The 16,182-nt window shown below is 36.5% G+C and overlaps 1 protein-coding gene and 1 long non-coding RNA gene across 8 annotated transcripts in view; one reads left to right on the top strand and one right to left on the bottom strand.

Annotated features, from left to right (window-relative positions):
* Nucleotides 1-15,061, top strand: part of LOC113003830 — a 222,774-nt gene extending 207,713 nt beyond the window's left edge. For both annotated transcript variants that reach the window (XR_005575073.1, XR_005575075.1), the window contains exon 8: nucleotides 8,977-15,061. This is a non-coding gene — a long non-coding RNA (uncharacterized LOC113003830). The remainder of the gene's footprint in view (nucleotides 1-8,976) is intronic.
* LOC105196855 (collagen alpha-2(IX) chain) overlaps nucleotides 1-16,182 on the bottom strand; it is a 229,835-nt gene that overhangs the window by 205,315 nt on the left and 8,338 nt on the right. For all 6 annotated transcript variants that reach the window (XM_039450966.1, XM_026135007.2, XM_039450965.1 and 3 more), the window contains exon 2: nucleotides 3,228-3,298. In XM_039450966.1, the coding sequence (XP_039306900.1) occupies nucleotides 3,228-3,298 (71 nt within the window). The remainder of the gene's footprint in view (nucleotides 1-3,227; nucleotides 3,299-16,182) is intronic.

Here is a 16,182-nt window from a genome sequence, read left to right as displayed (position 1 = left end):
GTTACATATAGATATCTTTAAGCAAGCAAGTCATAAAAAATGTAAATATAAAATATCATATGCAGTAAATTTTTGAAATAATTTTTTTTATGGAATATTTTTTTATATTCTTCCTGCAATTTAATATGTCTGCGAATGGCTGATAAGAGAATACAATCCTGTTTCGTACGATATCTTGAACCGTACAAAGCAGAAATTCGCCAACTATCCAAGCCGGCGATAGATCCCTTCGAGGAGAAGTTTACGAGAGCGATCCATAAGAACGGCGGAAGGCGGCCCGAAAAATTCTCATTTCTACATCGCCGCGTAATCGCGTTGATCGACGAGCGCCCGTTAAATATTGACGAGGTAGACGGTGGATGCAAGAAGTAGCGGTTTCCGCGGGAAACGGAACGGGGTGGATACAAATGAGGCTGCGGGGATGAGCAGCGTTATCTCGCATCCTGCGGGAGCTATTCGTTCCCGGAGCCGCCTCTTTCTCCATCCTGTGCCATCCTTCCCCTCCCTCTCTCCCTCCTATCGCTAACCCCTTCGCAAACCCCTGCATTCGCTTCTGATAAGCGAAGCACGGAACCCCGGAGCGGACCGATTCTTCGATAGTAACTCGCCGAGATCGTAATTGTCGCGATCTTCTGAACGTTGATCAAACGAGCGCGAAAAAGGGAGGAACGAAAAACACGAGTGGCTTTCGCCGGGAACGCAGTATGAATAAGTAACTTTTTAATATATCACGCAAGAGTAAACGCAAACTAAAATCTTGCGTTAATTCGTTCTTATTACGACGAGGCAAAGTGGTAGCGTTGCTCCTGTCGTTTTATTATTCTTAATCAAAACCGTCGGTGCTAGATTAAATTTTCTTTGCGGGACGGCGCCGCGGGTTATGAGATCCTCATGAAAGAAACGAGGATGAAAGACGCGATGATAATAATCGTTGCATTTCAAAAGAAGACAGTAGACTAATTATGCTCAAAGACACTACTTTATTAACTCTCCGTCTCCGAGACGCGGATAATTCATCTGACGCTTCTTAACGTTTCCCATGGCGGTGTCGATGAGAATTTCATAAGTAAAAGAGATGCCATTTTTCGCATGAGTTCTTACCTTTATTGTTGTGTGAAAACTATCTAATTCATTATTTACTTTTATCAGTGACAATAAAATCAGAAAATTCATTTCTGTCGAAACACAACTCATTTTTATTCATCAAATTTACGATTAGATTTTCGATATTCAGATTACTTTTGTAATACGTTTTCATTTTAGAAATACGTTTCTAATCAGAATTATATTTATATTTTAATCTTTTGTATGTAAGAATAGAGATAGAAGTAAATATATAAATTGGAACGGTTCTAAGGAGAACACAACGCGAGATTACGGGATTGCGGCATGTCGGACCATACGTCGGCTTTACTACTGCCGAGGTGAGCAACTGGCGGTTCTCTTGTCAGGAAGGGGAAGTGAAAAATCCCCAGATTCCCTCAGGAATCGTCGAGGTATCCTTATAAAACTGGCAGATTAGAGTGAGACGTGATGAGAGCGCAGAATCCGCTCCGAGTATTAAGAATCTCGATTGGTCGCACGCGATTGGTACGCATTGTACAATTACATTTGGAGATGAATAAAATTTGATTATCTAGGTCAGATGCACGTTATTATTTATTTATATTTATTATATATTTCGGAAAAGAGCTTGTCGTGTTTAATCTCTGAGTAATATCGCTGTTATAGGGGAGACCGGGGCTAGGTGAAACAAGAGACGAGTTGCTTTTCATTTTTACGTATTTTACGAGAAAGAAACAATAGAAGAATTATCGTAAAATATTGTATTATATTTATAATATATTTATAATTTATAAAGAGATATTTTACGATAATTTTTCTATTGTTTCTTTCGCCACAGATACATAAACACGGAACTCATCTCTTGTGCCAACTAGAATCGATCTCCTCTAAATGCAACGATAAAAGCATTAGCATGGAATATTTCGTTGCGTTAAACATATGAAAAATATTGGTAGGTTGAGTTGTAAGTTGTATTGTATCGTTTTTAATTTTTTTAATATTTTTAAACTTGTCGATCGACAAAAGCCATTTGTGCACATTAAATAGCCATTTGTGCATGTTAAATTATATTGTTGATCGATAGCGATGGTGATTACAACGGTAATGATTACCATTAAACATTACGTTTAATAATTATGAAGCTATTTTATGAAGCATAAAACTTTAGTGATTAGAAACGTTAAGGTAATAAATTGCAAATAATGGTGAAAAAAAAGCTAATTTACAAGTGGTTCCTTTTAAATTGCGCATAATGCCGTAACGAATTAAACGAAATTCCCGGATTGATAAAGAGCTTAGGAATCCCGTGTGCAACCTTATGCAATTGAATTTTTTTCTAAAAAAAAGAGACTAGGATCGATTGCTTTCGCTTCAATGCGAAACTAAGAGAAACGGAAACGAATAGTGGGCATTGCAAAGGTTAAAAACAAATCACCCGATCGACGTTACAGTCAACAGAATTACGTTTATCAATATAAATTGTCCAATTCACCGTTTCAATTTACTGTTTCAACTACATTTCCTCTACAAAGAAATATCGGACGCTTTCCAGATGAATACAGAGCTGACGAAAAGCATCTATTGCAACTAAAATCTATTGCATTAAGATTTCTCTTGGAACAATATTTTTTTGAAAAATGTACAGTTGAATGTTCGCAGAAAGCGTTTATAATACGTCCTTGCAAAAAATCTATCTACTTTCAATTCAATCATTCAACTTTTATATTTATTATTATGTATAAATATATGTTTAATAACATTATGATCTGCAATACGTAATTAAAATCGTCACGCACGACACTCTGGTCGTCACATATATAGATTCATGCACATCCACGACAATTTGTCCGTCGTCCTTATCGCCCGATATCATTATTCACCGCTTGACTAAATACATTTCGTATTTAACATAGTAATAAATCACCAGTCGCGTAAGGCGAATCGTCGCCGTGAGCGCGGAAAAAGAGAACGCCGCCAAGTAAAAAGCTGCTGAATATTCGCGCGAGGTACCTCGCTCGGGGAAGGATTCCCCTAGGGAGAATATTGCAGCGCGGATCGTCAGTGAATAAGACAACCGAAAGGACAGGGACGTACAAATGGTTGTGAAATCCCCGCGAGAGTCGCGGGTCCATTAGCGCTGAAATTAACTTCATGAAACTCACCCTTCCCGCCGAAGAAGTCAGCGCGGTTGCACGTCGCGCATAGCGCGAAGGCGAAGATCAACAGTAACGACCTGAAAACAATTACATTTCTCTCGTCATTAATCACAGTAGTTTCTTGTAGCCTGGCGGCTTCATAAACGTCCGGTCTAAGCTGATTGAGTAATGTAGTGTGGAATTAATTGCGGAAGAGAAATAACATGTGATAATTGAATTTTAGAGAAAAAAATATCAGTTCGATAGACAAATTATCTAGAAAAAGTCGGGACATGTTAATTTTTAAATATAGTAAGCGGTATAAATAATATAATAGAAAAATGTAAAAAGTGAGAGATAAAATTGAGTAACGATTAGGTGAACTGCATAATTATTTAAAGAACTAATTAGAATAAAGAGCTAATTATTAAAAGCTTGACGTGTTTCGTAATTTATTAAAATTACGATATTCGTATTAAGTATATATATATTGTAGATAACAAATTAAAGATCACGTATCGTTTCACAACAAGGCACACGTTGCGTGAAAATGTTGTTGACACTCAAAAACAGGCAGACGTTCTCTACGTCTGTTTCATTATTTTGGCATTATTGTCGAGCGTAAAGTGGCAACTAATACTAATTAAACAGAGATGGCAAACGGAATGTTGAGAACGGTTGAGGAGAAGGACGATTAAAACAAAGGCAGAGGGTGATACTCTTCTAAAGGATAAGGCCGGTGCTAGAAAAGCTACGTGATCCCATGGAGAAGAAAGGCAATGAAATTAACGCTAGAGCGATTCGAAATAACAGCGTTGCTCCCAAGCAGGAACAATAGGGATGCACTTGCCGTGCCATATAATCAGGTTACGCGATACGCCGGATCAAGAAAAGTGGCCTCCCCGTATTATACCAAGCTTTACTTTGACACCTTCGCGCTTTTGTAAGGGCTGTAGCACGTGATCACGACTTAGTTGTGATGAGTTAGTCTTGCCGAACACGATAGCAGTTTAATATAACTTTAGCCGCGCTCGCGCATCACCTTTAATTTAACCTAATGTAAACTTTCCCAGCTGTCTCATTTATTTAGAAGTTTAACGAAATTTTATTTTATCTTCCCGGTAGTTGTATAATCTTAACTATCGTAATCAGTTGTAACCTATTGTTGCTAATACATTTACTTTAATAACTAAAATATGTTAAAAGTTAACTACAGAAAATATTGATACTCCTTTTGCTCTCGTAGTTTGATATTTCCCAGTCGTTCCAGCATTACGGCATAAAAATGACATGCGTTCATTCAACCATTTTTATATGCTATTCAGTACCGCACCTTTGCGTGACTTGTAGAAACGTACATCGTAACTCGTTTATCTACGCGCGATAAATCTCGATCCGTCTTTCTCTCTTTCTTTTTTTTGTCTCTCTCTCTCTCTCTCTCTCTCTCTCTCTCTCTCTCTCTCTCTTTCGCCGCATTATTTCTCGACTAGACTAAGGTCAGTGGAACACGAGGAACTCGGTAAGTGTGACAAGCATTTGCATCTTAGCTTGCACAACAGCCGGCGCGCACGTGGGCGTAGTCAGTACGTCGATCGTGATTCACGATCGAGAATTCCCGACTTGCGCAACAAACGCAAACGCGAGGACAGCCGTGCCCGTCGATTTCGATTTCCATTTAACAAGGCCATCGACCCCGCCTCCTCTCCCTTTTGCATTCAACAGGCATATGTTGACAAACGATTAAATTATCGATGCGGCTGAAGTAATCGACAAACTCGCATTCTGCATAATGAACATTGAATATCGGAGCAATATATCATTGATTGCTGACATAATATTTAGAAGCGTTTGATTCGTATAATTAACGACTTCGTAGAGAAAACTTAGAAAATTGCCACTTTTGGCTGTTAATAATATTTTATATGATACGATCTATTTTGCTTCTAACGAATAATTAAAAATGAACATGAATAATCGAGATTAGAAAGGTGCTGTTTTTAATATATATTATCTTTAAAATTTATATAAATAAATTAATGTTTTATTAAAATATCCTTTTAATAATATATACTTACATACATATATATATATATATATATACATACATATATATATATATATATACATACATTATTATATGTCATTTTATTAAGCAAGTTTTTACTAAAAAATCTAACGTGGAAATTCACTTTGTGAATTTTAATACACATGGATTAAACTTCAAGAACTAGATTAAATATTAGTCTCATAAAAAATATGGAGTTGTCAAACTACCATGAAAATGATTAGTCTTTCCAAAACTTTTATTCGAGCAACGTGAATCGATGCAGCAATAATATCCATAGTTGTGTCGTTTAAAAAAACTTGTCACGATTATCCCGAGAGCTCGATTGCTTTCCGCAAGATCATTAAATATTTTTGAAGTCTCATACAAATTTCATAAGAGCCCACTGCTTTTATAGAAGTTTAAGAGGTTACGCCGAGTTTCGTTGAAGTTTATGACGTTTTATAAGGTCTCGCGAAATTTCGTGGTTTCGTAGAAAGTAAGGATTTTGCGGAGCGCAAAACTTTTCGCAGTCCGTAAATATTGCATGTCTTCACTAAGCTCCCGATAAATATATCACACAATTAAAGATTGAAGGTTTCAACGATAATTTTAGTGCAAGATATGTTGAAAATTAATTCAGTAAAGTTTATTGTCCGTTATAAATATATATTATTAATTTTATTAGCCTTTATCATTTTTTTTTTTTTGAACACTCGTTACATGTTGATTTTACGCCAGACTGACTAGCAGCATTACTACTCGTGCGTGTAATCGAAGCATTAATAAAAATGTATCGTCCATAATTGAACGTACAGAATTGGTTCTATTTTTAGTGACGATTCTGTTTGTGCGTCTAATAAAAGTGCGAACGCATTTAATTCTAAGAATCCTACTAATTTGTGGATTTATACGAAAAGATATGACAATTATGTGTGTTACGTTTCCTAGAAAAATCATGCAATAGCTATTTCTAAAACTTCATATAAATCATTATGAAGTGTTCTTTGAAAAAAATCATTAAAATAGCCATTAAATAATTTTAATATCTCAATCAATTTTTTTCATTGTATTATGACTGAAAATTCCGATCACTTTAATTATCAGCTTCAATCTTTTTTTTTATTGCAAGATAAAACATGCATGATGAAATATGCAATCTGATATTGTGTCTTTTTTCGGAAACTCTGTCATTATCAATTTATATTTTGCAATCTACATGTACATGATGTATGAACATTATATAAAATATTAACACAAATCCGTGATAAAAGAAATTGCTCATTTTTTTCTGCGTATTATGAAACATTAAAAGCAGTAATATAATAATCGCTAAACGATTAAGGCTGATATGAGCGTTTCTGATTCACGTAATCTCGCATTATGCTGCGTTTTATTTCCTTTGATAAGAGAATATCGGTACTTGTGCGTGACGTCACCGAAAGCACCGCAAGAAGAAGGAGCTCTTTGTAGGAAAAAGTCGAATAAATCTCAATGCGGACGGAAAGTGGCCGTAAAAGAAAAAGCAAAGGAGAACCGCAGAGCGATAGCGTCGAGATGATAATCGCGACCGCTCGTTTGAATAACATATGACGTGGTATATACCTATTTATAAGCGCGTAAATTCTTCATTCTCTTATCTCTCGAGATTTGGCAAATTCGAAAGAGACAGAGAGATGGTAGGGCCATGTTTTTATACGCCATGCAAATACATAAGGTTTGCATTTTTAATTCGACAAAACTTTGATGCTGATAAAATTTAATTACATAAATATGAAATTTAACATAGACATAAAACTAAATTACACATATCAAATTTAATTATAGAAATTTAATTTTTATTTCAACAATATAGCGAGATTTTGTCCACTAACTAAAAATATTCATAGAATTCATGAATTTTTCACATATAATTACGCTTATTACATATAATATGAACTTTTGCTTAACCGTTATCAGTTTGCAGATAAATACTGTCATTTCTAATAAATACAAGAATAATAAAATAATAATTGTTAATATGACAGAGCATATAAGATCTCCTTTTGCTCTGCAATTAATGACTTTTATGTGCACGGAATAGCATAAATACATTGAGTTAAATTAAAAGTTTACGATATTCGGTATTCTTAATAATAACATGTTGATTAAAGAAAAGAGGCTCATGCGTGTAACTTTCGCAAATGTTGGAGCAATTTAAGCATCGTTTGCAGAAGCTATCGTTACTGCAGCACAAGTAAGCCTTTCTGTAAGAACGGGTCAATTCACAAAATGAGAATGTGGAGGCCCTATCGTTGACGATAATGACAACGAATGACGACACTCCATTAACCTAGTGGCCCGAGTGGCGATATAAAAGGGAATTAAAAGAACGGAGTTCGGTCCAATGGAAGCTTCGGAACACGTGTACCGGGTGGCGGTGGAATAATTAAGCTAGACGACGACAACGACGACGTCGTCAAGGAGCTCGTTAATGAAGCGATGTGCCGAGGACTCTCGCAAGTCGACGAAATTCTCGAAGAGAACTCGGAAAGAACAGATGATACCGGCGCGACGTATATGGAAGGAAGAAAACGCTGCTAATGAGTTAACCTTGCCTTAGAGCCGGCAGTTCGTGATGAGTAGTTTAATTTACAAGAATAGTCAAGCTGTTTCCGAGTTTTCTTCGAAAATTCGAATATATATATGTACAATTAAAAACCATTCTTTTTTTCATAATCTTTATTATATATTATTACGAGACAATTAATAAAAAAATTAAAAAATAATATAACCGAGGAAAAAATTACTAAATCTTAATAAATATTTATTCGAATAGTACTAATGAAATATTTACTAAATGTAATAAATATTTATTTATTTAGTATAATCACACTAATTTAAGTATCATTTTTTCTTATAGAAAAAAAATGTATGTTCCGTAAGTAAATAGTTCATTAGTACATTGAATAAACGTTTACTAAAATTCAAGAATTTTTCTCTCAATGTACATAAGGTAAATAGCTCAATTACCGACAATGTCTCAAATATTGAAAATCAATTTTAAATGCTTTTGGCTACAAACCTCTTATTAAACAAGCTGGATTTTAAGTAAATAATTACTACGTGCTTGTACGATTTGAAATTTGAACTTTTTACCGCGCACCGCTTGAAGCGCCCGCAGTTCGTCCGCCAACTTCAGATCGTTGAAATGCGCGCGGGTCGCGTACTCGAGTAACGGCAAATCGCGATCGATCTTTTGTCAGTAAAACGTGCGTTTCGCCAAATTCACGCGATTGGAAATTGTGCTGTTATTGTACTGAATATTGAATCCAGTATCGCTCTCCTTCGCCTCTCTATATTTCCGGACGAATCGTCGTGTCGCGTTACGTCGCGCCGCGTCGTACAGTTAACCCAACTTTTCCATGCACGCATTGCCGCGCATTCAACGCGCGCGAAAAAAGAATTTCAATCTCCGAGCTGTTTACACGGACGCGTGTAAACAAATCACGCATTTGATCGGAGTAATCTATAGAGACGCGCGTTTGCATTAAATAGCGCGTGCACGGAAAGCAAGGTCGAGCGGCATTCCTCGATTTGGCATTTCTAACCTTAACGTGTCGCGCGCGGTAAACCGGAGAGTGTTGACGATGGCCAACGAAACGCCACGAAGACGCGACGAGAGCGAAGCGCGACACGTTTCATCGGGAAATATTGGTCTGCGTAATTAGTTCTGTATTTGTTGTGTTTCAGTAATTAACGCGCGCGTTCGCTTGTTCGTGAAATCGTGTTCTCGCGTGTACGTGTGTGAGTGCCATGAGGAAACAGCTCAAGCAGCCAGGATTCCGAGAGAAGGAGCCTGGGAGGTGTCGGGCGATCATGGGGAGCGGCGAGGAGTGAGTACCTTATCATTTATTTGTTGTTATTTATAATATGTGTATTTAATTAATTTATGTAAGAACACACGCGTGCATATGTGCGCATTTAGTTTGAAAATAACTGCAGCGAGATATTAATGTTAGTTTAGATGAAGAAAAAGTAGATACAATTTTCAAAATGGATTTATTTCCGACAATGATAGATCGACTTTGTATCTGTTTTATAAGCAGCTACAATATGCGCTCAGAATAAATATAAGATTTAGAGAATTTCTGTAAAAGATGCACGCAAATTCATGAAAAATACATGAGTCGTATAATTTATGTATTTTTTTTTGCGTGCATATTATATAATGAGACGCATATAACAATCTCGAGAAGTAACTTGAAAGCGTTCGCGAAGGGTGCTCGCGAATTGACGGCACGTCAGAAATATTCGTAAAGAAGAAACGTATCTTAATCTCGTTTATAATCCCGGCACTTCTGTGTTGCGTCAACATAATTTACGATGAAAAATTGCGCGGCACGGAAAAGAAAGCGACGTATACTAAAATCCGTGTCGATCATTAATTTTCTGAGAAACCGCCATGACGCGTGAATACCACGCACAAACTTCATCCGGGAATATATTTATGTTCTATCACCGTATACACTTCATGTAGCGCATACAACGATAATGAATCTACGCGAGAAATATTGCGAAGTATAGAAAATTAACTGCGAATTTAGAATAGATCTCAAGACTTGCGCGGTGTGTTTTTATATACGTATTTTGGTACATCGTGGCTAATAATTTTGAAGGAGTAATTTCGTGAATGCTAACATAAGCTCTACGGTACGTCGCCTGTATGAAAATTCCAAACAAAATAGAGAAGATGGCGTTTCTTTGATGTCACGCGCGCTAAATAAAAATAAAAAAAAGGAGGTCTCTATAATAAGGTTTCGACAATAAATCTCGTCTACGCGTTTATATCAAAGTCATAATTTTGGAGTTCTACGAATTCAGCCTTCTATTAATTAATCGGAACGTGTACGAACAAGTATGGATACCAATGTACATTATTACATATATTATACATATCCATGAATACATGATTATATAATATAGCGCACGTATATTAATCAAAATATAACGAGCACATTTTTTAATTTAACGTAGACATTTTTATAAACTGCTAACATAGAATTTTTACGGTTGAAAAATGAACGATAATTAGGAAAATATATTTTTAAATTGCATAGCTCTTTTACTCTATATAAATTATGAAGAAAAGAGAATCATATAAATTTAACGTTTTGTTCTGTGCCCCAATACATAAAATAAGAAATATATGTGATCTATCTGAAATTAAAAAGACTCAGTTTGATCGTTTCTGAGAGCATCTTCTAATCAAAAAAACTCCATTCTACTCTTTAATTGTAACAATGGTATTAAGCTTTAAACGGAGAAATGGAATCGTGTTATTAGGAAATTAACCTAAACGCACTTGTATTCCTTCAATATTCAATTAGCCTTCGGGCACAGTGCTTGTCGCTGTGTGAAACTAAAAGCAGAATGCGTGTAGTAATTGTACGATCTCTATGCCTGGCTTCTAAACAGGGAAATGGACCATGTAGTACGATGCCGCGTAAACAGCGATACAATTCTGTATCTGCTGCAATAGCAATTATTTATTTCTATTAATGTAATAATTATTATACACTTTTCTTCCATTCTTACAAATGAAAATATTGTCCTTATAAATTAGCTCATGTTCAATTTAATAACAATACATGTATAATTTTAGGGCTCTCTTTGTTAAAGAAAGCATTTTTGTATAGACCAACGTTTTTTTTACCGTCGTACAAAAGCAAATTATAGCTTTTGACAACGCATCACTGTGTATTTAGCACGCAACACGCGCAGCAACGTGAGAAGCAAAAGACGAAGACGTAATTAAAGACGCTAGGAGCATCAAAGAAACCGAAGTAGATCGTGCATTCGCGATTCTGCGATCGCTCGCGAGACTGCGGAATCTTGCATAATCCCGCGAAGCAGTTGAACGACGCAGAATAAAGAGATAAATTTATTCTCCCGTTATCGAAAAAGAGGACGGGACGAGAAATGGACGTCGAATCCCTGCGTAACTCGCTTCCGCAGGGAATTCCATTCCTGAAATATTCTGTTTATTCGTTATTTCAAACGTGATCTTGAAGCTTTGCTGACGACACTGGCATAATCCTCGTTACATTAACAACCATGTGATTCCCTTAAGTGAATAAAATAGAAAGGTCGCTTTAATATGTTAGAGTGGGAAAGCTGGAATTGTTCCAGGCGACGATTGTAACGCTCGTAAGAATTTAACTTAATTGCTGCACGCACCGAAAGGAAAAAACTACTTACTTCGGCAACACAATTGGAAACTACCTTGTGAAAAAAATATCCGTATAACGACCCTGCGTCTCTGGTATCTCGAAATTTTGCTGAAATTGCCGTAATTCAATTTGGAATTCCGCGTCTTTTTGGCGACGCGTTACGATGAAAGTCACGAGGAAAGTAATTAATTCGGGCAGAAACGGGTTAAAGTCCTGACGTCCATCGGTAAAGAGGCAGAAAGGAATACGAGGAAACGCTCGTATGTTTGCTCGAAGACGTGTATTTTCAAGCTCTGCTCCTCCCATCTCTCTCTCTCTCTCTCTCTCTCTCTCTCTCTCTCTCTCTCTCTTCCTCTTTCCCAACGAGAAAAGACGAGGTAAACTGCTAACGCTGTACGGGTCTGGACTTCATTTCTAAGGAAATCCTTTCAGCGCAAACATGAATAAAATATAAATTGTCAATGGACATAAGATTGTTGGCAAACTTAACCGTGCTTATAGAAGTCCTTTTGAATTATCCCCATTTTTCTCAATCTTTTTGTTCCATGTCGTTGTTAAATGTCGATCTCTTTTGACAAAAATCTAATTAAAAAATTTTTTTGTAATTTTAAGATTTCATTAACTGTTTGTAAGTTGAATTTCTTTTCAAATTACATAACTAAAAATCTCGTGATGATTTTATATAAAAGTCCTGAACATTGAAACAAAATTTGAAAACGTATCGGCAATTTTTATTTACGAAATCGAGGCCAGTTTATATTTAGATAGATTGATTTATACGTATACATATGTCAATTTAGCATCGGAGTTCTTAGCTGCTCTGTCACAGAAAAACACCAGATAACGAGTTTAAGCAATGACCCTACAGATCACTCTTAAGATACCACATCGTTTATAAATATACACTATACACTTAAATAATTGTTACACAGTTTACCGAATTTCTCTTAAGAGAAAACCAATATTAAAAAGTATTTTCTATTCCAATTTAATTAGGATAATTATAAAAGAAGACTATTGTATTCGCACGTAATCGTTTATTGTTGGTTAAAAGCCACGTCATAAAAAGTAAATATTGCTCTAGTTCTCAAACATAATACTGCGATAAAACTTCAATTCTGTTTACAAAGTCCATTTATCAAAGCAAAATTGTAATTCCCAGAACTTGCTGCTGCGGCATCGCGCCGACCGCAATCGCCGTCGAGATAGCTATTTGATACGCATTTCTTATGGATTTTCTCTTCCAGAAATTGCCTTTGCCAGAAATACACAAATGCAGTTGAATAAATAGCCGTGATGTCTTGGTACGCGCGAACAATGGACACGCGCGCCGGTCTAGATGTATGACTGCGCTTCAGTCAATAAACCGATAATACAACTTTATTACGACATCGTTGTGCTCGCGGAGAAATTGCGACGGGCACAAATTTACCGCGATCGCGGTCATGCGAGTCCGCAGGTGGCTCGTGAAACCGTTTTACACCTCGCGAGACAAACAATTCGAGATCTACGGGATCGTTACAGTGGCGGTAAATAATTTCCGGTTCCAATATTCCGTGGATCGTGTCGAAAATACGTATAGTTAAATTTATCTAGTATACGCTAGATCTATTTATAAAGGGTCGGCTTAAAATTGTTTGACACTTGAAATAATTACGAGGACAATTAATTTCAATAAAACGTGTACCTCGTCAAAAAATAAAAATGCAGATTGCTCCCATAACTACTCCAAACAGATTGACAAAACGAAATTGTAAAATTTAAAGGTTTTAAGTGTCGACGTTACTAGTTTCTCCAATCCCTCTTCAGCACATTGTGCATCGAACGGTTAAATTAAACGCTTTCCAAATGAAATTGGCATCGCCAATTCAACCAATAGAACCTCGTTACTCTTGTCCAACGTTCCTCGAAATTTTAGTGTCGACATTTTCGCATTCATTGCGAGCAAGAATTTCATCGAGAGGTCAGGAACAATGTGGCAAAAATTTCAAATATTATTTTTGGTACACATTCAATATTCAAAAAACGATTAATTATAATTCTCTTCTAATTGTAGATATAAAACAATACTCTCCTACATTTTTATAAAGCCTCTTTTGAATTTTCTATGATTTTTAATTTCAATTGCAATAAAATGTAATAAATTTAATAGAGCTCTGTGCCAAACTAAACCAACTGCACAATCAATATGCTTTAAATAAATGCGCTTCCAATTTTTGCACCTAACGATTACATTTAATTTTCCTTTTGAATCCCGTCGGTTCGAACGATTTATCGGCGGCGAGAACCTTTCCGTCTCGTCGCCGCGAGCGACTTTAAGGAAGGCGGGCAGCATTATCTACGTGTGCCGGTTCGCGGCCCGGTCCGGCAAGGGCAATAATTCAGCGACGATTGCAGAGAGACGCGATCTCTTAAGCCGCCTGTGGCACGTCGCTATCTATAAACTGACGTTTAGGACCCGCGTTTTGCCTCTGGCGATACCACTCCGCGTGAACGAGCCCCGCATGTCGGCCGCGAAGAGAGAGAGGCTCCGATTGCGCTGGTGAGCAAACGTGCTTTCGCACTCCGATCGGATTTCAGAAAATCGGCTTGCATATTGCGTATCAGAAAATCGGCTTGCATATTGCATGCTCGTTATGCTAATCCGTTATCTTCCTACATGCGTTTACCCGATGTCGTTGAAATATTCCGACTATGAGATAGTCCGCAGTCTCTTGGCATTTGTATCTCGAACCGCAGAAGCGATCGACCTCTATCGAGTCTTATCGTTCTTAATAAGATTGAGTAGTTCAAAAAAGGAAATGGGTTGCTTCTTGAGAAAGGCTTGATTTATAAACTCAGATACTAATTGTGATTTGCCCCAAATATACCAAAAGGTGAGATGCTTTTATTTCACGATTGAAACTCTAAAATTATACAATCGCTTTTGTTTTTCTGTCCCACCGTGTACATAAAAAATTCATAGCAGGTTAGGAAGAACTTTCGAAAAAGTTTCAAAAGGTTTGAAAGATCGTTAAGTATTTCGGTCAATTATCGACGACGTTAATGTTCTAGTAAAATGATAATCGACAAATGTGGTTTTGTTAGTGTTTTTAATTTTTATCATCTCAAAGATAATTGGAATACATTGAGTATTCGATCGACATGGTGCTCGCATTAAAGCGCATACGCGAAATCCCACACATGCGGAACAGTGCCTTGCCATTATCGCATAAGCTCTCATGAGGAGGTTCACTGTTATCGGGTGACCTTTCGTCGATGGTATTTGCGCTGGTGAGCGTAGGTGGCGGGCAATATGATAATTGGAGGAAGACGAGGCACACTGATTAATACGCGCATAACAATGCTTCCAACAAGTGAAAACGCAAACTGGTTTAATTTCGACGACTCTCCATCCCACTCGATCGTCCCACGAAATCTCTCTCTCGCGTTATCTCTCCGAAATTCGCTGGGGTATTGGAATTTAAACGACGTTGGATTATTGCCCTTATCAAGGGAAATAACATTTGTTTACTCTCATATAAACTCTAGTATTATCTTAAAACCAGCCACGTTAACTTGGGCTTTTATGATATACATATTAAAAAAAAAAAAAAAAAAAAAAACGCAAAGGTTTTGCAATTATTGCAATTTGCAATATTTCATTTATTTTAAGATATACTCGTATTTCGAGTTTTTTAATGAATAGTAATATTTAAATTTATAATACACGTCTCTTTTCTAATTTATTGCTGTAGTCACTTTTTATAAATGTTCGATTTCAGAAAAATTATCAAAAATCGAAGAATTTTTGTACATTTTGTGTGATTTTAACTCTACCAACTTTGTATTTCTTATACAATGTTTAATTAAGTTGATTATCTCAATTTTACCACCGTGCCCAACTATTTTTGACGCGTGTATTTATTTTTACGTTCAAACTATTTCATAAGCACTATAAAATTCTTATGATAAACGCATGTCAAACAGTGAAAAAAGATGGACGTTACGAGACATGTTACGTCAATCCGGATTCTTGCCTCAGATTTCGGCTTTGGAGACCCGCAGAGAAACATGTCACAACGTGTGGTGGAAGGCTGCCAAGTAGCTAACTCCAAGGCTCTCTTTCTCTCTGTCTCTCTCTTTATCCCCTTACTCAGCTTCTCCAGAGAGAATACGTGAGGCAATCCTATCGCAGTGACGTAGCTAATACATACAAATTCTTTGTCTCCGGAATTCTCTAATTTTCAAATGCGAATTCGACGCTCGAATAAAATAGGGCAAAAACGCAAAATTAAATGGAAAGAATCTCTCATTCTGCCATTCTCCTATTACCCATATGATGCGCGATCTCGAAGATCGGAGGAGAGAATGATCGATCTATTTAAAAATATATATTAGAATGCACAAACTTTTACAGTAAGAGAAAATAATATCTTCACAGTACGCGGATTTGTATTTTGTATCAATATAAATTAATTTTATTTAATATTAGTATATCGCACACACACAATGATTAGTTTAATATAAAAGTCTATTATTACGTAAATAAGTAGTGATTTAAAGAGTGTCTAATCATAGTGGAAATAATGATCTGCTTGGCAGATGCGATTTGTAAATTTTGAAAATACCTAGAAACTCTAGCGAGCTCTTCCGTATCGAAATTCACGTCAAACTTCGCGCACCACAGTGGCCCACGATCGAGTACCGCGATAAACCAGATTTATGCTCCACCGAGACGATATGT

The sequence above is a fragment of the Solenopsis invicta genome, chromosome 6, assembly GCF_016802725.1.
Source record: "Solenopsis invicta isolate M01_SB chromosome 6, UNIL_Sinv_3.0, whole genome shotgun sequence".
In the NCBI taxonomy this organism is placed as follows: domain Eukaryota; kingdom Metazoa; phylum Arthropoda; class Insecta; order Hymenoptera; family Formicidae; genus Solenopsis; species Solenopsis invicta.
Note: the sequence above shows the minus strand (reverse complement) of the source record. Positions and strands in the feature narration are given on the sequence as shown.